Source organism: Saccopteryx leptura, chromosome 6 (assembly GCF_036850995.1).
Source record: "Saccopteryx leptura isolate mSacLep1 chromosome 6, mSacLep1_pri_phased_curated, whole genome shotgun sequence".
Lineage (NCBI taxonomy): Eukaryota > Metazoa > Chordata > Mammalia > Chiroptera > Emballonuridae > Saccopteryx > Saccopteryx leptura.
In genome coordinates, this window is record NC_089508.1 from 67,076,866 (window position 1) to 67,101,819 (window position 24,954).

The 24,954-nt window shown below is 40.8% G+C and overlaps 1 protein-coding gene across 6 annotated transcripts in view; it reads left to right on the top strand.

Annotated features, from left to right (window-relative positions):
* The first annotated feature begins 1,044 nt into the window (after positions 1–1,044).
* Positions 1,045–24,954, top strand: part of ATOSA (atos homolog A) — a 111,688-nt gene continuing 87,778 nt past the window's right edge. For 2 of the 6 annotated variants that reach the window (XM_066387970.1, XM_066387969.1), the window contains exons 1-2: positions 1,045–1,240; positions 2,525–2,639. Coding sequence is in view for 4 of the 6 variants with exons in the window: in XM_066387969.1 (XP_066244066.1) it covers positions 2,624–2,639 (16 nt within the window). In the remaining 2 variants the exon portion in view is untranslated. Of the gene's footprint in view, positions 1,241–1,501; positions 1,904–2,131; positions 2,195–2,524; positions 2,640–24,954 lie in introns of those variants that run through there. The other 4 variants (XR_010751992.1, XM_066387967.1, XM_066387971.1 and 1 more) reach the window with 3 other exon arrangements.

Below are 24,954 nucleotides of genomic sequence, written 5' to 3' on the forward strand. Positions count from 1 at the left end.
CACCTATAGACCTTTCCTATTGTAAGGTTTCTTCTTTTTTTTTCAATTGAGAGAAAGAGAGAGGAAGGGAGAGGAAGGGAAAGAGAAACATCTTCCACCCATTCATGCATTCACTAGTTGACTCTTTTATGTGCCCTGACCCGGGATCAAACTTGCAACCTTGGCATGTCAGAATGATCCTCTAATCAACTGAGCTACCAGGTCAGGGCCTCATTGGTTGAGTTCTCTTTGTGTCCTGACAGGGTAGTGAACCGGTAACCTTGGGTGTATGGGGATGGAGTTCAAACCAACTGAGCTACCTGGCCAGGGCTTCCCGTTGTGTGTGATTCTTGTATGCAAAACTATTTCTTTAAAAAAAAGCAAAATAAAAAACAAAAAAAATCCACCTTTTTCCCAATGTAACTGAAGAGCATAGCAAATTTTATACTTATCCTTGCTTCTGTTTTGAGCTCACAACCCCATTCCTACTTACTGAGTAGCTAAAAGCTTCAGTGCTTGTTAGGACTGCTTTTCTAAATTACAGCAGATCCTTGTCATCTGTTTGTGTTTGAGTGATGACACAACATCACAACACGAAATGTAATGTCACATTGTTACAGCACAACAAGAAAATTACAGCTCCCCAACAATAACACGGTGTCAAAAAGTGTCCTCCTGGCATGAGTCAGTGTTTTAGATGTTATTAAAAGTTATTTTTAGCACAGCGAATGCCTCGGGAGCTTGGGTTACGAATCCTACTTAAAATCCTTAGTAATTTGGGAAAATCTAGGCTGCTAGGGCTTGTTCTTTAACTTCCTAATTCCTGATGCGCATGGCTGTCCACTCTCCTTCCTTGACCACATTAGACCCGGTTCCACCGTGCGCTTCAATCCACTTGAGGCTCGGTTGCAACTCTGCGCCAACATCGCGTGTGGAGGAGGAGGAGGAGGAGACTAAAATTATCCTCCACGTCTGGGGCAGGCCCTCGGATGACATCTCCCCAGTTACCCTGTGCTCTAATAGCGCAGCTCGGATTCCTGGTCCCAGACGCGCCGCACCCGTCTCAGAGCGCAGGCAGGAGACCACCGCCGCCGCAGCTGGCCCGCGCCTAACCCGCCTTCCCCGCTCCGCCCACCACACGCAGCCGCGGAGCACCTGCACCCAAACCCAAGACCCTCAACTAGCACCCCCGGGCGCACGGGACGTTGCCATAACAACCCGGCGCCAGCCGCGGAGGCCGCCAGGGAGGAAGTGACGAGTGGTGGGTTGGCTGTTGTTGGGACACGTGACCCGGGCAGTGTTTTGACAGGGCAAACAGCAGAGAAAGAACTGGGCGAGCGAGGGGGATCGGGAGCTGGGCGCCAGAGCTAGAGACGGCGGGCGGGCGAAGAGCTGGCAGAGACGCGGGGCAGCCGGGCCGGTTGGGGGCCGCGGGGCTCGGGTGCGATTCGGCCAGGGCGAGGGGCAGAGTGCTGGGAGCCGAGCGAGGCGGCAGCTGGGGCGGAGGTGGATGGCCACAGGGGCGCCGGGGAGCCGCGTCGGACTTGTCCTCTCGGGCCCCCATGGTCCCCTAACGCAACCCCGCGGGGCGCTGCGCGCCACACTCGGCTCTCGCCGGCCCTGTGCCACCCGGAGCCTCAGGTCTGAGGTTGGAGTGTGATGTGAGTCGCCGGGCGAGCGGCTGAGAAAAGTGCCAAGAGAGGAGGGATCGGCACCCGGGAGGAGAGCGAGCTAGGCAGCAGAGGCCGGCTGAGGGCGACATGAAAACAACTCTCCTGCGGGGAGAGGGGCTGGCGTGGCTCTCGGTGCGGCGGGGCTGAAGGAAGTCCGGGGCCGCGCAGGACGGCCGCGCGGAGCAGGGGCGAGCGCCCATTCGTGAAGCCCTACCTGGGGCGACCTCCGTCCTCGCCACGCAGAGCTAAAGGTGGTAGGAGGCGATCCGGACTGCGCCGTAGAGTTCGCCTGGGGCGGGGGGCTGGGCGCGAGGCGATGATTCGCGTTGCTTTCTGACCCTCTTATTGTGCAAACTTGGCCGCGGTTGCGGCAGGAAGGCTAGCCAGAGGGTAATTACACAGGTGAGGCCCCGCGGGGCGGGAGGAGCACTTGGGGAGGCGCCAGGGGGTCTTGAAGAGTTTCTTGCGCCCCGCACCAGGTCGGAGAATATACCAGCCACTGCGGATGTGCCGCTGTTCCCAGCGGCGTTTTTTACAAAGGGGTTAGTTAGCTTGTGTTGCTTGAGTCTTTTTTTTTTTTTTTTTTTTTCTCCTTGCCCGTACCTCCAGGTTATAAATAGATCTTCCTTTCGATTCAGAGACACTGTTAAAAGACACTTTGGCCTAGAGAGCACGGGGCAGGGAAGAGGGGTGTTCAGTCCGGAGGAGATGGGGGCAGCGGTGCAGAAAGAGTTTTGCTTTTTTTCAAACCTGCAGATGCTGCTGTCACCGCAGTTTGTGCCAGGAAGAGGCCTAACTGTTAACAGTAGTTTTCTTGCAAGGTTTAAGTATTAGAGCCAGGACCTGATTATTTTTCTTTTGGTCTCTTTTAGCATTTTGCAAACAGCAGTAGTCACAGAATCAGCGGCGGGCCGGTTGAAAGAACCCACACGTCTATTTCACAGCACCCAGGGTGGAAATTGGATGTGAAAATGAAGCCAGACCGAGGTAAATGATTTAAGTAGGCTTTTTTTCTCCCCCTTATGCCCCATTTTAGAACCTTTAACCTAATTCCGTGGGAGGTTCAACTCTTTCTTTGTCTATTACATATTATTACTTGTTTCTGTTACAGGTTCCAGCTGGTAAGGTAGAGAAGGGTATCTGGAAGGGAGAGTTAGGGTCTGTCTAAATGGGAGGATACAATCTTCACAACTGAAGTAGTTCCGAGAGAGATTCTGTTGTAACTCAAAATGAAATTGTCAAGGACAGCATTTTATCTGTTGCCATAGTACTTGGTATCATTTTAGAGTTACAATACTCATTTTAGGTAAAGAAAGTCTTAACTTCATTTTAAAGAGGTTTATAAGCTTTTTCAGCTTAAGAATTTGAACTTGATAAATTGAGAAACTTAAGATTGAGTAGACAAATACTGTTTTATTATTAGTATTGCTTTCATTTGCTGATTTTTGTGCTTTAGGCAAACTCTAAAACTTTGCAAATTAGTCCAGGGCCTTATTCAATAAATGGATAGTTAAGGCTATTGAAATCATTAATGGTAAGTAAATGTGTCATTTCCCTTCCAAACCTGTATTTTCAGGATTTAGAAGAATAATGTATACACTGTTTTTTAAGGATTTAAGAGGATTGAAAACTCATCAGTTTTTTTGTTTGTTTTTTTGGGGGGTTTTGGTTTAATGGCGTGGACCATGATGAGATTTTAATATAGTAGTAGTGAGGAATGAAGGCTTTTCAGGCAGATGGAGATTTGATTCCTAGGAAGACTTTAAGAAGAGGATTATTGTATATGGTAGGGAGTTGGACTAGATGATAAAGAACCTTCCAAATGTGAGACTTTAGGAGTGGAAGTGTTAATTTATCCTCATATAAAGTAGATGCTCATTTTTAAAAAGATATGTATTAAACTGGTTATTTTCTTCCATATTTTTTCCAAAGTGGGTTAGAAAGACAAATTTTCTAGTTAAAATGTGTCTTTTAAAATGCACTAGATAGAAATGGAGAAAGCCATACTTAATTTAGTGGCTTAAATTAGTTTTATGTGTTTGGCTATTTCTTAAAATTAGCTATTTATTCATGAAGTATTTGTAAGTGTATTGTTCCTAAGCAGGTTGTTTGTGTAGAATCCCAGGTTTGTTTAGACTTTTAGATTACATCAGTGACTTTGGAAAAATGGCACCAAGGTCAGTAATTGCAGCCCAGAATAAACAAGCAAATAAAATCAAAGCCGCTATTTGTTTTGGGTTTTTATTGTTGTTGTTATTAAAAGTTGTGTTAGCCCTGGCCATGTGGCTCAGTTGATAAAGCATCGTCATGGTGTACTGAGGTACAGGTTTGATCCCTGGGTCAGGGCATATATGAGAAGCAATCAATATCTAAAGCCATAACACTCTGAGGGCCCCTGATCAGGATGATCAGGGAAGCTAAGCAGGGTCAGCCTTGGGTAGTACTGCACTTGGCAGAAGCAATCAATGAGTGCAGAACCTAAATGGAGCAACTAAGTGGAACAGTGAGTTGATCATTCTCTCTCTTTCTCTCTTTCTTTCTAACTCTCCCCCTCCACTTCCTTTCCCCTTTCCCTCCCCCCAATGAAAAAAAAGTTGCTTTAAAGTTATAAGCAGTTTAAAAATATTTGCACACAATCTCTGTTTTAGCCAAAACTAGTAACAAAAACACAGTAAAATGTTAGTTATATACTGATATATACTGATACAGATTATTAAGGAAAATAAAAAAATTTATTCATCCAGACTCCTAAAGAAGTAACTTTTCCTCTCTAAAATTATATCTTTCTTAAGCGTTGTGGTGTAAAAATGATGGGATTGTGTAATACTTCATTTTTTCTATATTGGTGTCTAAGAAACTGTCCTATATGAGTTAATTTTATAGATAATTGAAACTATTCTTTAAATGCCAAAAATATTTTCAGTTGTAATCATGATATGTGGGCAGATCTCTAAAATAGTAATGCTTCCTTGTCCTTTAAAAAAAAATAAAAGATATATAGAATCATTGTAGTTTAATCTTTACGTAATGATAAAGGGCATTGTCATGAATTTCAGCTTTGCACTCTGTCATCATCTAGAAGTGCCATAAAGAGAGATTTAAATTTACAAGATTTTTTCTTTTATTTATTTATCTTTTTCTCTAATTTAAACCCCTTGAGCAGATTTTTATTTTTTAGATTTGATTTTTAAATCCCATGCTGTCAACAGTTTTTAGTGCTAATATGCTTATTCTTGCCTTTTTAAAATTTCACCACTTTAAGTCTCTGGGCTAGAAAACTAGATAACCATGCTTAACACTGAGTTCTCTAGAATGAGAGTAAATAGAAGAACCCTTCAGATAGTCATTCAGAATCTGAGTAAAGAGTATGAATTCTAGTTTAGAAACTTTGCGACATTTGCTTAGCGAGATACAGCTGTGCTTCAGAGAGTTTCTAAAGTACATTAGGAGTCTCTTATCCTGCTTGATTGGGTGTGATGGTTGGCTAGTTGAAAAAGTCAGGTTAAATGGGAAATTAAAAAAAAAAATGACACCCTAAATTATTTAACCTAACTTTTCATGTAGGATCAGGGCCTTTTGGGGGGTGAAATGGGGCCTGTTTTTCAAAGTTAGATATGATTTTTTTTTTTCAAGCGAGAGACAGAGAGGGGCAGATAGGGACAGACAGACAGGAAGAGAGAGAGATGAGAAGCATCAGTTCTTAGTTGCTGCACCTTAGTTGTTCATTGATTGCTTTCTCATATGTGCCTTGATGGAGGGAGGGGGTTGCTCCAGCTGAGCCAGTGACCCCTTGCTCAAGCCAGCAACCTTGGCCTCAAGCCAGAGACCATGGGGTCATGTCTATGAGCCTGTGCTTAAGCTGGCAACCTTGGGGTTTCAAACCTAGGTCCTCTGCGTCCCAGGCCGATGCTCTATCCACTGCGCCACCACCTGGTCAGGCTGATCTTCTTTCTTTTTTTCTTTCTTTACTTTTTTTTTGTATTAAAAAAAAACAAAACCAGTAATGTATACCTAGTTTTGATTTCTTTAAAGTGGAATAAGACTTTGTAGAGCAATCTGAAGGTAGAACCTTTTACCTTAAAAAAAAATTATGTTACTTTTAATGTTTCACAATTTTAAAAGTGTGTTGTATACCTATATTCTACAGGAATTTGTTTTTGGGGGAGAGGGAATATATGTTCATCAGAATATTTCTTTTTTTTTTTTTTTTTTTTTTTTGTATTTTTCTGAAGCTAAAAACGGGGAGAGACAGTCAGACAGACTCCCGCATGCGCCGACTGGGATCCACCCGGCACGCCCACCAGGGGCTACGCTCTGCCCACCAGGGGGCAATGCTCTGCTCCTCCGGGGCGTCGCTCTGCCGCGACCAGAGCCACTCTTGACCAGAGCCACTCTTAACGCGTGGGGCAGAGGCCAAGGAGCCATCCCCAGCGCCCGGGCCATCTTTGCTCCAATGGAGCCTTGGCTGCGGGAGGGGAAGAGAGAGACAGAGAGGAAGGAGGGGGGGTGGAGAGAAGCAAATGGGCGCTTCTCCTATGTGTCCTGGCCGGGAATCGAACCCGGGTCCCCCGCACTCCAGGCCGATGCTCTACCGCTGAGCCAACCGGCCAGGGCCCATCAGAATATTTCTTTCCAAAGCATTCAACATAGTTTTAACAGAAATAACTTTTTTTGCACTCATTTCATTGGTGTATATATATAATATTTAAATAAATTAGTTAATTTCAAGTGGCATAAACAGATTTGGAACAAACACCAGCTATTGGTTAAACATATAACTCTACTAGTAGAAGTAAATACATTCAGGTAACTAGAAAATACAGTAAGTCCTCACTTAAAGGCATGGATAGGTTCTTGGAAACTGCAACATTAATCAAAATGTATAATGAAACCAGTATTACCACAGGCTATTTAATAGAAACAAGAGTTAAGTTCCTTTGGCATATTTCTGGTTACAAAAACGTCACCAAACTTTTAAATAAAGATCCCAAGCACTTCTAATATTAAACATTGAAATAAATGGGAGCTCTACATACATTTAAGAAGATGAATAAAAACAAGGAAGATGATTGTTTTACAACCTACTAATTCCAGTTCAGGGTTGCAAGTGACTGGATCTTTTCCCAGCAGGTCAGGGCACAAGTGGGGAATCACCCTGGGCAGGACACCCTTCCGTAGCAGGATATATCACACACCGCACACCCACACTCACTCAGACTGGGACAGTTCAGACACCGTTCACCTCACATGCACATCTTTGGGTTGTGGGAGGAAACTGGAGGAAACCCATGCAGACAGAGGGAGAACGAGCTGAAGCCACACAGACAGTGACCCCATCTGGAATCAATTTTTCTTGTCAACATTGTAACAAAACAACTGTTTAAGGACCTACTGTACACTCTTAGCTATTAGTGTCTTTTTAAAAGTTTGATTTTATGGAGGGTGTGGAAAGCATTGGGTCAGTCTTGTTAGTGGATTAGGTGGAAGTCAGGAAAGTTTCTCCTGTCCTTTCAGATAATCGAGATGTCTCTGTATAGGGCAATGGCTACATTTCACAGTAGTCAATAGTATTTTACCATTGTCTGAGGTAAATCTTTATTTTTAAAATTTCAATTTTTCAATTTTTATTTTTAATTATTTATTTTTTTATGTGGGAGGCAGACTCCGGCATGCACCCAGACCAGGACCCACCCTGTAAGCCCACTAGGGAGCGATGCTCTGCCCATCTGGGTGTTGCTCTATTAGTCACAACTGAGCTATTTTAGCGCCTGAGGCGGAGGAGGCCATAGAGCCTTCCTCAGTGCCCAGGGCTAACTCGCTCAAACCACTTGAGCCATGGCTGCAGAAGGGGAAGAGAGAGAAACAGAAGCTGGAGGGGTGAAGAAGCAAATGGTCGCTTCTGCTGTGTGCCCTAACCGGGAGTCGAAACCAAGATGTCCACAGGCTGGGCCAATGCTCTACCACTGAGCCAGCCAGGACAGGGCTTTTTTTAATTTTTAAGCAGTTACATAACATTACTTGGGCAATGCTACCCGAGGTGACTCGTTCATGTTATTAGCACAGGCTTTGTAATCAGACCTGTATTTGTATCCTTGTTACATTACTTGCTAGCTATTTAATCTTTATCAATTTACTTAATCCCTAGAGCAGTGGTTATCAAACTTTTTGAAGTCAGGGCGCATTTAAAATCCTACATATAATTGTAGGCGCACTATATACAGATTTCTGAGAAATATGTTATAATAATTAAGTCAAATATTAAAGAAAAAAGTGTAAAGTCCAAGTGTGCTTCTATGGTAATTAAATGAAATAAATACGACAAAACATTTTTATGTTATATTTTTTGAGTTATGCTTTTTAGAATTCATAAAAAAGAGGGGTTAAAAAATTTTAAAAATGAGAAAAAGTTATCTTTATATATATAGATACATTCTTAGTAAGATTTAGTAAATTTGGCAGGTCCTGGCGCGAATGTGTTAAGTTTTTTCATTTTTGTGTTTATGAGAAACATGAGCCTGATGTGTCCTAGTGATTTCTGAAAGGCAAACTCTCATTTCCTGGTCAATACATTGAAGAATTCCTCCCTTTTTTTTTTTTTAATGGCAGAGACAGAGAGTCAGAGAGAGGGACAGATAGGGACAGACAGACAGGAAGGGAGAGAGATGAGAAACATCAATTCTTCGTTGCAGCTTTTTGTTGTTCATTGATTGATTTCTCATATGTGCCTTGAGGGGGGGGGGCGGGCTATAGCAGATCGAGTGACCCGTTGCTCAAGCCAGCAACCTTGGGCTCAAGCTGGTGATCTTTGCTCAAACCAGATGAGCCTGTGCTCAAGCTGGTGACCTTGGGGTCTCAAACCTAGGTCCTCCACATCCCAGTCCGACGCTCTATCCACTGCGCCACCACCTGGTCAGGCGAATTCCTCCCTTTTTACTCTTAATTATGTTGAGTGCAGAAAATCCCCACCATCCATATCATCTTAACTTTACACCAAACAAAGGATAGAAGAAACTTGCCTCCAGTCTTTCCGGGAACATGAGGGGTAGTGTAAACAATCCAGCACCACAGCTTAACAGCCTTTTGCAACCTAATCAGGCAAGTGAGGTGAGGGGTTGGGCAGACTGTCAGCTTACAGCCAATTCCCCACACCTCTGTCCCCCAAAAATCTAAACTCCAAAAACTCTGTTGGTTTTTTGATCCCCAACAGACACATATTTCTCTGGAGTACCATAGGGTGTACCTGGAAATCTTCTAGGGCACATACTTTGAGAACCACTGCCTTTGAGTCTCAGATTCTTTGTAAAATCAGGATAATCCAACTTTTCATAGTTGTGAGAATGAAATATGACAGTGTTTGGCAAATGGATATAAATTGAATGATAACCTTGATCACATTAAACAAGATATTACAGGTACCTATATGCTTGGTCAGTTAACAAAATATGTTAAGAAGTAATTGTTTTTTAATATATAATTATCTTTGAAAAATATAAAAACTACAGAAGTATGCCTGCCATATATGTGCAATTTATTTCTTTATAGTGTCATTTGTTATTACAATTATAGTTTAAATTCTCTGAGATAGGTGGAGTAAGCTTCCTAGGAATAGATTTTTAAAGGATGTTTTAACTGCTGAGTAAATCTGGGCATCTGGAAAGGTTAAATAACATTACTCTACCTTGTACTTCAAAATGTCAAGTTTGGCCCGACCAGGCGGTGGTGTAGTAGATAGAGCATTGGACTGGGATGGGACCCATGTTTGAAACCCCAGGGTTGCTGGCTTGAGCACAGGGTCACCGGCTTGAGCATGGGATCATAGACATAACCCCATGGTTGATGGCTTGAGCCAAAAGGTCACTGGCTTGAGCAAGGGGTCACTTGCTCTGCTGTCGCCCCACCCCACTCCCCGTCAAAGCACATATGAGAAAGCAATCAATGAACAACTAAGGTGCCGCAAGGAAGAATTGATGCTTCTCATCTCTCCCTTCCAGTCTGTCCCTAGCTGTCCCTCTCTCTGACTCTCTCACTATCTCTGTCCAAAAAAAAAAAAAAGAAAATGTCAAGTTTGGACCTGGTCCTAGGCATGGGTTGAATATCCAGTGTTTCAAGAGAAGTCTAAAGTGTGACCTTCATATAGAAATAATTAAAACATTATGTTATTTAATGTTGACTAGTTCACCAATGGGCAGCCATGTTTACCTAAATAAGCAGAGGGCCAGATGCTTCCAGGTAGAGCCAGCTGCATCTTTGTTGGGGCTACTCTGTCTGAAAGTATTCATTTATTTTATTTTAAAAGTTGTCCTAACATTATACCAACTAAAAACTCATTTAGATTAATAAATGTATATTTAGTTACACATTTTTGAGGACTATTGAAATGGTAGCCATACTTTGGTATAAAATTAGCTCAAAGGGGTCTGTCTTAGTAGCATGCTGTAATGCAGGAAGAGTTAGTACCCTAAGGCCTTACAGTCAAACTTAGAAATTCAAATTCTAACTTCAGCACTTACTAGTTGAATGACCTTGAGGAAATTACATAGGCTGTCTGAACTTCAGTTCTGTTTGTTCTAACATCATCAACTTTAAGGATTGTGGGAGACACTGAGAACCTATGTTTTTGCACTTATTGAATAGAATATACCTGGCACAGGGTAGGGATTGGTAAGTGTTTTACTTCCAAGGATGTACAACCTGGATCAGCTGCACTGAGAAAAGGACTCCTTTTTTCTTCTCTCCTATTCTTTCCCTCCCTCCCTCCCTCCCTTCTTTCCTTCCTTCCTTCCTCCCTTCTAGCCTCCCTCCCTTCTTTCCTTCCTTTCTCCCTCCCTCTTTCCCTCCCTCCCTCCCCTCCTTCCCTCCTTTTATTAACAGAAAAACATACAATTTAGCCTTTATACTAGGTTTTAAAACACTTTTTATTTCACATTATTTTTTTTTTCAGAGAGAGGGACAGATAGGGACAGGCAGACAGGAAAGGAGAGAGATGAGAAACATCAATTCTTCATTGTAGTTCCTTAGTTGTTCATTGATTGATTTCTCATATGTGCTTTGACCAGGGGACTATAGCAGACCGAGTGACCCTTTGCTTGAGCCAGTGACCTTGTGCTCAAGCTGGTGAGCCTTGCTCAAACCCGATGAGCCTGCGCTCAAGCGGGCAACCTCGGGGTTTCGAACCTGGGTCCTCCGCATCCCAGTCAGACACTCTATCCACTGTGCCACTGCCTGGTCAGGCTATACTAGGTTTGAGGAAGGTTGTCAAGCTGTGGGAAAATGTGATAGGATAAGCTAAGTGTAATAAACTGGGGGAAACAGATCTGTTTATTGAGATTCCTACAGGCTTCCCTCTGCCTTTGGAGATAAGAATGCTCCTTCCCTCTGCGTATGCGGGGGCACCTCTCATGATCTGCTAAAGGTAAATGAAGGTTGTCACAGAGTCATTCTTGTATCTGCCAGAGAAAATGAGTGTTTCCCTGTTGTGAAGGCTGGTCAAAACAGGCATAAGAGGCCCTGGCCAGTTGGCTCAGCGGTAGAGCGTCAGCCTAGCGTGCGGAGGACCCGAGTTCGATTCCCGGCTAGGGCACACAGGAGAAGCGCCCATTTGCTTCTTCACCCCTCCGCCGCGCCTTCCTCTCTGTCTCTTCCCCTCCTGCAGCCAAGGCTCCATTGGAGCAAAGATGGCCCGGGTGCTGGGGATGGCTCTGTGGCCTCTGCCTCAGGCGCTAGATTGGCTCTGGTCGCAACATGGCGACGCCCAGGATGGGCAGAGCATCGCCCTATGGTGGGCGTGCCTGGTGGATCCTGGTTGGGCGCATGCAGGAGTCTGTCTGACTGTCTCTCCGTTTCCAGCTTCAGAAAAATGCAAAAAAAACAAACAAACAAAAAAAAACCAGGCATAAGAGATCAGTAGACCCTTACTTACTGTGTTACTCTGCACTGCGCTGCAGTGTACAACCAAAGCAACAAAACCAGCATTGAGCTACACATCTGTAATGCACACACAGTGGGAGAGGGAAAGTGGATAACTGGAGCACACCAGCTATTTCTGGGTAGTAATATACTCTAATGAGCTCTTAGAGCAGCACTAAGGCAGAGAGATTGGGGCTGGTGGACACTAGAAGGAGGTTGGTAAAAGATATTAGGAGTGGTGAGATAGTGCCCCAAATTGCTTTTTTCTTCAGAACATTACCTAGAATTGATTCAGTACTTGGAGCATGGATGGCCCTTCTGCTTCTGTGACTCAGAATTTAGATTTGTTCCGTGGTTCTGCAACTAATGGCCATTATAGGTTAAGAAATTTTGGTAGGCTAGTTTGGGAATCTAGGTATAATTCACATTGTTTTTAAATAATAATGTTTATTCCAAGTATGATGATTATTTACTTTAAAAATTTACCCTTTTGGGAGCACAACCAATTTGTATTTGGGGATTAACATTTTAAGTTAATATGAAGTTTCCAATTTTTATATTTTCCCACTTATCAAACTTATATATTGTTGAATGGAATTAAAAAAAAGCCTTTTTTTTTTTTTAAATTAAGTGAGAGGCAGGGTACTGAGGTAGACTCCTGCATTTGTGCCAACCGGCATCCACCCGGCAAGCCCCTACCAAGCGATGCTCTTCCCATCTGGGGCCACTGTTCGATTGCTCGGCAACCAAGCTATTTTAGTGCCTGATAAGAGGCCATGGAGCAATCCTCAGCACCCAGGGCCAACTCACTTGAACCATTCAAACCATGGCTGCATGAGGGAAAGGGGGGGGGAGAAGGAGTGGGGTGAAGAAGTAGATGGTCGTGTGCCTTGACTGGGAATCAAACCTGGGACTTCTGGACACAGGGCCAACTCTACCACTGAGCCAACAGGCCAGGGCCTGGAATTAAAATTTGATAGCAACATCTGAAATCAGACCATTTAAAAACTTTATCCTGACATCTAGAAAATTTTTTTTACATTTTTTAACCAAATCTTAATTTTCTTTTGTGAAAAGATATCATGGTTTGTCACAGTTTTACTTAAATTTATAATAAGAAGAAAATGTGTAACTTTGGTTTTAAAAATAGGTTAAAGGTCTATATCATATTTGGTATACTTGATGAAAGGATACTGATAGACAATAAGTTCTGCTTTCTTCATTTTACAAAAGAATTAACCATAAGGATTTTTAAAAAAACTTCCCTACTTTGTTCTGTAATTTAATTTACATGTAATTTTTAAAAATTTCAAACCCTTAGAAAAGTTGGAACCATGCAAGTAACAATCCAAATACCTTTTTATAGATTGTGAACATTTTGCCCCTCTTATTTTATCACTTAGTAGATAGATAGATAGATGGGTAGATGAGACCAACAAACATAGCGGTTTATTTTATTTTTTTATAATTTGAAAGTTGATTGCAGACATTATGACACTTGAGCCTCGTCTACATGGAACTCACTGGCCTTAGCATCTGAAAGCTGATTTTGTACATTTCTTCCCAACTCTGCATCAGCTGGTTGCTTGAAATCACAACCGTGGCAGTAATTACACTGTGGAAATGGATATTGCAGCAAACCAGGGCTTCTTTCCTCTGGAGCCAGTTGTTCAACATTTATCATCACACCATTGCATATATCTCCTAAAACTCAGAACTTTCTCCTACATACCTGCAGTTCAGTTATCACAATGACAAACTCGAACTCTGACACACTACTGATATCCAACATGCGGTTTGCTAGTCATCCCAATGTCGGCTTGAATCACACTGCCTTTTAAGGAAGTAAGATGCTTCCTGTTACAGAGGGGGAGTTAGACTCATGTTGGACAACATTTAGAAAGATTTTAGAGTACACTTGTAAGGACATATAAAGGTAGAAGCAAGTAAAATTATTCGCTTTTGGAAAAAAACAAATTGAATAGTTAATTAAGATTTTAGCAGTATTTTCTTATTTTATTTAACTTAAAAAAATTATGTGGCCAAAATGGAATTAAGACAAAAAAAGAATATTGATGAAATTTCAAGACTTTTTTTCAATTGATAAAGGATTATATTTGAATTGGGAAGAATTATATTCTTAACCCTAAAGTTTTAGGCTACCTTTCTGACCTATTTCTTAGTATTGTAAGTCCTGCAAGCACTTTGCACACTTTGCTCTTGCTGTTCTTCAGTCACCACAAGCGCATGGGCACTGGATCCTGTGCTTTTGCTGTCCCCTTTTGGAATACACGTCTCATTACTGTGTCCTTGACTTCATTTGACTTTCTGCTGGGTTGTCACCTGCTCAAAGAGGAGCCTTCCCTAATCATCCTATCAAAAAGAGTACAGCTCTTTTATTCTCTCTTTATTCTACATCACTGTTCTTCAAAGTCCTTATCATTACTTACCCTGATGTTGTGTATTTATTTATTTGCTTTTTTGTTTTTCTCCAACAAGAATGTAAGCTATATGTAAGGACAGGGACCTAATAACATTTGTTCATTGCTCTTTCACCATGTGTGGACTGATGCCTGGCATTTAGTCGCTGCTCCATAAATATTTTTGGTTAAATGAATGCTTTAACAATGCTTTAGTATCTTTGTGATGTAGCCTAAAAGTAGTATTACTGGAAAAGGTTATGCATTTTCTTCCTGTGATTTGTTGGTCTTGTAATCCTAAGAATGAATTCTCTAATGTCAGATTTTGTTTCTAAATGGGGATATTTATGTCCACTTCTCAAGGTTATTGGGGAATCAAATGAGATAACTACATAAACATAATGTAAGACATTTTATAACTGAATAAATGTTAAAAGTAATGTCTACTGTCTGAGTTCATAGGGAGTGATTAATTTCAGCAGGGGTGATTACTTTCAGCTGAGGTGATTAATTTTAGGGCAGAGGTTGTATTTTGGCAGAGACAGCAGCTGGATTGAACCTTAAAGACAGGTATAATTTAGACAGATGGAATTTTACAGAGCTTGAGAGGGAGAGGACTAGAAGAGAGGACATTCTGAACAATTAGAATGTTCAAAGGGTAGCATGTAAACTCATGGGGATTGGAGGGGTTACTTCTCTATTTTCCTGTTGTTACCATTCTTTGTAATATATGAGAGATTACTGTTCCTTTTTGTGAAAATCTTGGGAATACGAGCATAGCATACAATACTGACAATATAGCTATTGTTTTATGGTACTCTTGTCAGAGTCATAAATTGCACTATTTATAAGTATCTATGTATTATAACAAATACAGGGGAGAAAAACAGGATAAAGCTGGAGATTCCTCCTCTCCTTCCAGAAAATTGTTAGCTAAAACTTAGTGCTGCGGGATTAGAGGCCCTTGCTCCTTCCAAGGTCATGCGCACTATGAGAGCATGGAGGCCCCCACAATACTGATAAGCTTTCCTGGCTATATTAAAGACAGAATGGACTCATATCCTCTCTCTCACCCAACCAGATAAACATTTTCACACCAAAGCTTCAAGAAAAGAAACTTGGCCATAGAGGGGGGTTTTTTTTGGTGTATTATAGTGGAAAGAGCACAAAGCAGGAAATCTCAGAGCCTATCATTTATAACTCCTTCCTTAAAAATTGTTTCCCTGGGCACGTGTATTTCCTAAGTTGGTATATCTGCTATTCAGAAATCGGAATAAGGAACATACCTGTGTCTTTGAGGAAATATATTTAAATCCTAGTAATTGTTGTGTTGATTGAATGCTGGTCCGAGAGGCATATTTCTGTAGTCCAGCATGTAACAGCCCTGGCCTGTGCTTTTTCTTCTGTCTTACAGAATTCAGGTATCTGCCAGGGGACTGTGAAGGGCTAACAATGAAGAAAAAAATCCTCAGGTTATGTGCAGGTGCAGATTAAATTCCGTTATGAAGAGCTTAAGACATGAACGTGCTTTTGTTATTCTGAAATCACTCTCAAGTTATTGCTAGAAATCAGAGTTGGAAAGATCCTTAGAGATTGTCTCTTTTATTTTTACAGTTGAGAAAATATGAAGCCGAGAGAGAAAGAAGTAATCTATCCAACTACAAAAGTAAAACTCAAATTTTCTGCTAGTGGTTGAGTCTTTTCTGTACTATACTACCTCTAGCAAGGGCACAGAGCACAATTACCTGTAGACTCTGGCGCCAGAAATGACACAGTGCCTAGCCAGCCTTCCTCAAGGAGCTTGAAAGAAACAAAGGCTTGGTGATTATATTTTAACATTGTTCTCCAGTTAATATCTATGTATAATATATGCTGGAAGTAAAATGGTGAGCAAGAAGTAACATGGCCTCTGGGCTCTGGAACTTTAATCAAATGTAGACTTTCCTGATTTTTTTTTCCAGAGTCAACAGACAAAAGTGTTTTGGTAGTGGCACAGATGGAATAAGGGAGTGGGGCAAGTTACTCAAGAGGAAAAGAGTATTGGATGGCCTGCATAGACCTGTAGAACTCTTACATGCCACTATTTTCTGTTCGTGGTAGTCTCACATATTTTTGGTGAGAGAAAGAGTGTGCATTCTGTTTTTTGTTTTTGAAGCTGAGGAAGGAAATTTATTTTCAGTAAGTGCAGGTTTCAAATGAGGTGTTCAGTTCATGAGGCTTTATTGATTTTTCCCTCTAGGCAATGCAGCTCAAACCTTCCTGGTCTGAAAAGTTAGAAACTACTGAGATATTCAAATCATAAGTCCTTTCCGCTGGCTTCCAGGTGAACTGATTGTATAAACTGGAATTGTGTTGAAAGGGAGAGCTTTGATGGACACGTTGACTAGCATTTGTGTGAGGAAAAAGAAAACTACCTCCCTCAACACAAAAGGTATACTTAGTGGGTTACAGAACGTGTGCATTCTGAATTCTTTGGAATCTACACATCTGTCTCTAGAGTATAGTGTCACCTCTAGTAAAAAGGGGCTCGTAGGACTCAGTTATGACAACCTGTGAGGTGTGTGAATTGTGGTTGTAAACCTCTAATAATACTTTTTATCAAACTCTTAGTAAAAATAAAAATATCAACCTTGAATATATGCTTCCTAAGCCCATGTTGGCTGAATGTGATGAGGTAGAACCAAATACATAATTGGGAACATTGTAGGGGATGGTGGTAATAGAGAGACAGTATAGCATAGAGCAGTGGCTTTAAATTTTATTTTTTTTAGCAAGAAAGAGAGAGACAGATAGAGACAGACTAGAAGGGAGAGAGAAGAGAAGCATCAACTCTAGTTGTGGCACTCTAGTTGTTCATTGATTGCTTCTCATAAGTGCCTTGAAAGGAAGGGCTTCAGCTGAGCCAGTGACCCCTTGCTCAAGCCAGCAACCATGGGGTCGTGTCTGTGACCCCACACTCAAGTCGGTGATTCCATGTTCAAGCTGATGAGCCCATGCTCGAGCCAGATGAGCCCGCACTCAAGCTGGCGACTTCGGGGCTTGAACCTGGGACCTCAGCATCCCATGTCAACATTGACACTTTATCTACTGTGTCACCACTGCTCAGGCTAAATTTGTTTGACTGCCCACAGTTACAAAGAAAATTAATGTTGCTGCCTAACCAGTTGTGGCACAGTGGATAAAACATCAACCCGGAGCATTGAGGTTGCTGTTTCAAAGCCCCATGGTTGCTGGCTCTGAGTGTGGGCTTATCAGCATGGGGTCGCTGGCCTGAGTGGGAGGTCCTCCACATTATCCAAAAGCTTGCCAGCTTGAACCTAAAGGTGGCTGGCATGAAAAGCCCAAGGTTGCTGGCTGAAGCAAGGGGACACAGGCTCGGCCCCAGTCAAGGCCCGTCGGAGAAGCAGTCAGGGCACAACTAGGGTGAAAGCAACTACAAGTTGATGCTTCTCACCCTCTCTCTCCTTTCCAGTCTCTTTCTTACTTTTGCAATAAAATTAACAATGAAAGAAAATTGATGTTGCTGCCCTATAACAATACTCTCTCCCCAAACAAGTCTTCACTGAATCTTGCTCGTGCAGTGGTGGCTGATCTTTTTCCTGTTTTGTTTAAAAAGAAAATGATAGTCCTAGCACCCTGAATTAATTTCACAGCACATTAAATTCTACAGATTGTTTTAGCATTTAGAACTAGAAAGACCTGTATTCAAATTGTACTTTTGCCACCTCTGTGTAAGCTTGATCAAATTCCTGACTTCTTTGGGCTTCAGTTTCCTCACTAGTTAAAACTGAGAAAATAATTGTATTCATTTCATAGGTTTGTTTTTGTTGTTTTTTTTTAATAATGACATAACCTGAGTAAAATGATTGTGCCAGGCACTTAGTAAACACATAATCAATGGCTTTCATTCTCTCCAAAGTTTGTTAGCTTAGGGCAGTGGTTCTCAAACTTTTTGAAGTCAGGGCGCATTTAAAATCCTACAAATAATTGTAGCTGCACTATATACAAATTTCTGAGAAATATGTTATAATAAGTCAAATGTTAAAGAAAAAAATAAAGTCCAAATGTGCTTTTATGGTAATTAAATGAAATAAATACAACAAAATTAAGTTTATTCTGACATTAAAAAACATTTTTATGTTACATTTTTTGAGTTATGCTTTTTAGAATTCATAAAAAAGGGGTTAAAAAATAAAATGACAAAAAAGTTATCTTTTTGTATACATAGATACATTCTTAGTAAGATTTAGTAAATTTGGCAGGTCTCGGTGAGAATGTGTTAAGTTTTTTCATTCCTGTGTTTATGAGAAACATGAGCCTGATGTGTCCTAGTGATTTCTTCAATGTTTGGGCATATATTTGAAAGGCAAACTCATTTCCTCCTCAGTGCATTTAAGAATTCCTCTCTCTTTACTCTTAATTGTGTTGAGGGTAGAAAATCCTAATTTACATAAATAGGATATTGAAAATTGTAGTAAAATGTTCAAAGCTTTTTTAAGATATTGCCACATATTCTTTTATAGAAATCCAAAAGGCTTCGAGACAATTCCTTATGTTTAATCATCCTCCAAAACACCCACCATCCATATCATCTTAACTTTACACCAAACAAAGGTAGAAGAAACTTGCCTCCAGTCTTTCCGGGAACATGGGGAGTAGTATAAACAATCCAGCACTGCCTGACCAGGCGGTGGCGCAGTGGATAGAGTGTCGGACTGGGATGCGGAGGACCCAGGTTCGAGACCCCGAGGTCGCCAGCTTGAGTGCGGGCTCATCTGGTTTGAGCAAAAGCTCACCAGCTTGGACCCAAGATCACTGGCTCAAGCAAGGGGTTACTCAGTCTGCTGTAGCCCCCCAGTCAAGGCACATATGAGAAGGCAATCAATGAACAACTAAGGTGTCGCAGTGAAAAAGTAATGCTTGATGCTTCTTATCTCTCTTCGTTCCTGTCTGTCTGTCCCTATCTATCCCTCTCTCTGACTCTCTCTGTCTCTGTATAAACAAAACAAAACAAAAACAATCCAGCACCATAGCTTAACAACCTAATCAGGCAAGTGAGGTGGGGGGTTGGGGAGACTGTCAGCTTACAGCTAATTCCCCATACCTCTGTCTCCTAAAAATCTAAACCCCAAAAACCCTGTTGGTGTTTTGATCTCCAACAGGCACATATTTCTCTGGAATACCATAGGACGCACCAGGAAATCTTCTAGGGCGCACACTTTGAGAACCACTGGCTTAAGGAATTGGGATTGATAAAGAGGGTCAATCTTCATAAAATTAATTCAGTTTTAGATATATTGGAGTTTGAGGTGTTACAGATAGCCAGAAGAATTAAGACATAGCTAATTTTAAATTTTTATTTATTGATTGATTTTTTTTTTTTTAAGGGAGGGGAGAGACAGGAACATTGATCTGTTCCTGTATGTTCCTTGACTGGGGATTGAACCAGCAACCTCTGTGCTTTGGGAGGATGCTCTAACAAATGGAAACAAATGGAGCTATTCAGCTAGGGCAGCAAATTTTTAAAAACACAAGCAGAGTATTAAAACTTCAGGGCCTTAACGACTGAGTCTTTCTTAAAACTACATGAGGTTTACTTAATTCTACACATTTTTTACCTTTTCAGATTTCTGCTAAAATTTAAAATGCAGAATCTGTCTGGCTGGTGGTAGCACAGTGGATAGAGCATCGGCCTGGGACGCTGAGGTCACAGGTTTGAAAAGTCCAAGGTCACCAGCTTGAGTGTGGGCTCATCTGGCTTGAGCGCAAGGTCACCGGCTTGAGCATGAGATCATCGACATCATCCCACGGTTATTGGCTTGAGCCCAAAGGTCACTGGCTTGATCAAGGCCTCACTGGCTTGGCTTAGGCCCCCATCCCCCTGCATCTCGCTCAAGGTACACATGAGAAGCAATCAATGAACAAATTATGAGTTGATGCTTCTCATCTCTCTTCCTACCTCTCTTGCTAAAAAAAAAAAAAATGTAAAATGCAGAATTTGTCATTTGTATGACTTTTTGGCATAGTTTGTAGAGGTAATGACATCTATCAGTGATAAGTAGTTTTAGAAGAAAATAACAGGATTTAGGATTAAATAGGTAACCAGCCAGCTGCCTTAAGCTCTTTATCTACAAAATATTCTTATATCACAGAGTTACAATGATCTAATAGACATAAGTAAAACATACAATAGCTCCATGGGAACTTCTAGTAAAACATTATTTTGTTGGGGGAGGGGAGGGGCACAAGGAAAACCAGTTAGAAGGTGACGGAAGACAATTGGACTTTGGGTGATGGGAATGCAGCATAATCAAATGTCAAAATAACCTGGAGATGTTTTCTCTGAACATATGTACCCTGATTTATCAATGTCGCCCCATTAAAATTAATTTTAAAAAAACAAAACAAAAAACCCATCATTTTATTATTCTGACCAGATAGCTCAGTTGATTAGAGTGTTGTCCTAAAATGCCAAGCTTGCCAGTTCAGTCCACAGTCGGGGCGCATATAAGAGTCAGCCAATGAATGTATGAATAAATGGAACAACGAATTGATGTTTCTCTGTCTTTCCCTTTCTTTCTCTTTCTAAACATCAATTAAAAAGTTAATAAAATGATGTTAACTTTTATCAGAATGAAAATTCATGATTGGTTCTAGATTTATAAGTGAATCAAACACATCATTCTTTTTTTTATTGCTTGATTTTAGAGAGACAGGGAAAGCAGGGAGGGAGAAAGAAAAAGAGAAGCATTCATTTGTTGTTCCACTTAGTTGTGCATTCATTGATTGCTTCCCATATGTGCCTGGAGCAGGAATCGAACCTGCAACCTTGGCATTTTGGGACCATGCTCTAACCAACTGAGCTAATTGGCTAGGGCCCAAACACATCACTCTTTACAATATAATAGCAGGAAATTAGCAATATCCCAGATCATGTCTTTAAAGAAGTATGGGTAGAGGTAAAAGGGAACCCACATCATCTTGGCATTTTATGTAATAATGGTGCTATTAATTTATAAAGACTAAGTATTTAGGATATGAAAAGTGAATTCTTATACCTGATCTTGATACTTATTGAATCTGACTTGTATGTGCAAGATATTATTAGACATAGTGTTTGTCCCAGTAGCTTAGATTATAAATAACCCCTGTTCTAGCTCATTTTAAACAATGTAGTATGAGTGATGCCAAAAAACAGGCTAGAACATTTTCTTCTCTCCAAGATCTTCGATTTTGTAAACAGTGCTGTGCTCCTGGAACTAATCTAGGTCATCATAACCCAAAATCTTTTGAAAGATGAGAACCCCAATTAAGACTCTTAGGAACTTTTTAATATATGACTAAGAATTGTTTTAGCTCTGAGAAACACAATATTCTTGGATTGCTGTTTGGCCACTTGGCTTGTTTGTGCCATGTAATGAATACAAATCACTGAGTAATCATTTCAGCAATAATGATAACTGGGAATCTCCATGCAAATGCAAATTAATGCACTTTGTTATGGCTTAATTTACCTCAGTACTGACCTAACAGCATAACATTTAGTTTTTGAATAAAAACTGATTTAATGAGGAAAACCATATATTTTCCTTATCTCCAAAACTGGTAATGTTGTGAAGTTTTAGCTGTTGTTTAGTCTTTCTTGCATATTAGTTATTGAGCTGTGAAAAGTGTTGTTAAATGTGACATGTTTAAGAAGCTTTGAAAGTATCAGTGTCATAAAAATTTTTTCTTTGATAGTCAAGATTTAAATTTAATCCCCATTGTTATTAATATGGGATACTGCTAATTTATTGCCTTTTATTTGTTGGAGTGGGTATTTGTATGCATGCACAGTGTCACTTGATTAACATCCTATACACCTGAAGTTTGCATAAGAAGAGAGGAAACCTAAATTGCTTGAGAGCCAAGTACTCAGCTAGGTCATTTATTAGTCTTAGAGAAATTATTCTTCCCACTTTACAGGTGAAGAAATAGATTCAGATGAGTTAAATAATTTGATAGCACAGCTTATTAAGTGGGAAGGACTTGAGCCCTAAACTCTCTGGCACTTCTCCATTATGTGGTGCTGCTTTAAAGGGGTCTTTCCAGTAATAAGAACATCAGGGATGATGATATCCTATTAGTGTGGCACAATGCCTTACTTTGTTTCTTGCTGTTTTTTGTTTGTTTGTTTGTTTGAGAGAGACAGAAGGGAGAGAGATAAGAAACAAGTCGTGGTTGCATCACTTGAGTTGTTCATTGATTGTTTCTCATACATGCCTTGATGGGGGGGGAGTGCAGGGGGGTGCTCAATCTGAGCCCTTGCTCAAGCCAGCGACATTGAGATCATGTTGATATCCCACGCTCAAGCCAGCGACTTGCGCTCAAACTCTGGTGAACCTGCACTCAAGCTGGCAACCTCGGGGTTTCGAACCTAGGACCTCAGCCTCATGTAGATGCTCTATCCACTGTGGCACCACTTGTCAGGCATGTTGCTGTTTTCAAAATAATTTTATCCTATCTTATTTCATTCTTACAACATATCAATGTTGAAGACCAAAAAAAGATTCCTGACTTGAATTTGAGCAATTTTAGCGGAGTGCTTAAGATCATAAAGCTGATTAGAGGTAGAGTTTAAGATTAGAGCCCAGATCTGTGGTTCTTGGTTCAGTGCCCTTTTCTTCTTTACCTTCTCTGGACTGGGTGTGTGATCTCTGATCATGAAATAGTGAAGTTTCACAGATTAAATTTTTTATTGTATCGTATAGTGGTAAGATTACAGCTACAGCCTAGCTTGCTGTTTAGCAGCCAATCCTGTTTTCCTATATTATAAGTATGACAGTTTTTAGGTACAATGAGCTGTAGTAGTGGTTATTGAATAACTAATAAATGGAAAATGTTGACTTGAGATTTTTGTATTTAAACTTTATTCTTGTATGATGCCACATTTGACTATGGAAATGTATATAAGCAAAGAATTGTTAAGGAAAGAATAGCGGTGGATAAGGGCATTTCTGTTAGATTCAGGAAGACCTAAGTCCTGTATTTGCCCTCTTGGTTCTGCTTACTTGGGCAAGGAACAAGCCAGTTCCCTCATTTCTGACCACAGGGAGAGATGAGCACCATGCCAGGCCTTCAATATGTAGTAGCTATTTGACTTTTTTTTTTCTTTCTAATAGTAATATTTCTTTTAGAAAGTGTTCAACCCTGGCCAGATAGCTCAGTTGGTTAGAGCATCGTCCCAAAGTACAGAGGTTGCCGGGTGAATCCCTGGTCAGGGCCCATACAGGAACAGATCGATGTTCCTGTCTCTCCCTCTCCTTCCCTTCCTCTCTCTACAATCAATAAAATCAACTTAAAAAAATAAACTCATGAAAGATCTGATTTGCTATTTGTTTTTTTACATTATGACAATATAAGTAATTTATATTTCTTGAGCTGGTCATTTGGAGAACACAATTCTGACCATGTTCAATGGGGAGCAGGGGAACAGGGGGTTTCCATGGTTGGGGATGGAGAATTGACTAGCATGGGACTGGCGTTTAATATAGAATTTCATATTGTTCAGATTCCTAGTTTGTAGACTCTTGAGATCTGCAAAGTAGATAATGTGCCATTATGTTACAGCACACTCATTTATAGCTTTATATACCAACATACACAATCCAGAGAGAAGCAAGCATTTTTCAGAATTATATAAAGTGGCATTTTGAAATTTATTGGCGAACTGGCAGCACATTGGAAGCATTTCACTAAATAAATCTCTTGCTTGCATTTTACTCTAGAAGGTGACATGTCTCTTGGGTGCATTTTATTCACTTATAATTATAAATACATTTTTCTGACTAAATTTAATATTTTCTATAAGTTCTCTTGGTATATGTTAACTCAGGTTTGTTTTTTATTTTTATTTTATTTAAAAATATTTATTGGGGTGACAGTGGTTGATGAAATTATACAGGTTTCACGTGTACAATTCTTACGTGTTCACCACCCTAAGTGAAGTCCTCGTCTGTCACCATCTATATTCCCTCTGCCCTCCTCCCCCAATCCCCTCCACCCCTTTCCCTCCTGCAGTCCTCACACACTGTTGTCTGTGTCTGAGTTTTCTTTGCTTAATCCCTTTACCTTTTTCACCCAGTACTCCAACCCCCATCACCTCCGACAGCTGTCATTCTGTTCTCAGTATCTGAATGTTTCTATTTTGTTTTTTAGATTATTTTGTTCATTAGATTCCACATAAAAGTGAAATTATGTGGTACTTGTCTTTCTCTGACTGGCTTATTTCACTTTGCACAGTATAATCCAGGTCCAGTTATGCTGTTGCAAAAAAGCAAATTTTCCTTTTTTACGGCCGAGCAGTATTCCATTGTGTACATGTGCCACAACTTTTTTTAAAGACAGTTTTATTTATTTATTTGTTTATTTTTAACAGAGACAGAGAGAGAGTCAGAGAGAGGGATAGATAGAGACAGACAGACAGGAACGGAGAGAGATGAGAAGCATCAATCATCAGTTTTTCGTGGCAACACCTTAGTTGTTCATTGATTGCTTTCTCATATGTGCCTTGACTGCGGGCCTTCAGCAGACCAAGTGACCCCTTGCTCGAGCCAGCGACCTTGGGTTCAAGCTGGCGACCTCGGGGGTCTCAAACCTGGGTCCTTCTGCATCCCAGTCCAACGCTCTATCCACTGCACTATGGCCTGGTCAGGCTACCACAGCTTTTTTTATCCACTCATCTACTGATGGGCACTTGGGCTGATTCCAAACCTTGGCTATTGTAAGTGATGGTGCAGTGATCATAGGGGTGCATATATTCTTTCGAATTTTTTCTCTTAAGCAAGAGAGAATAGTTATTGACCATAAAGGTGTGGGCTTATTTCTGGGCTCTATTCTGTCCCATTGATCTATATGTTGGTTTTTATGCCAGTACCATGCTGTTTTGATTACTATGACCTTGTAATATAGTTTGATATCAGCTGTGTGATTTCTCC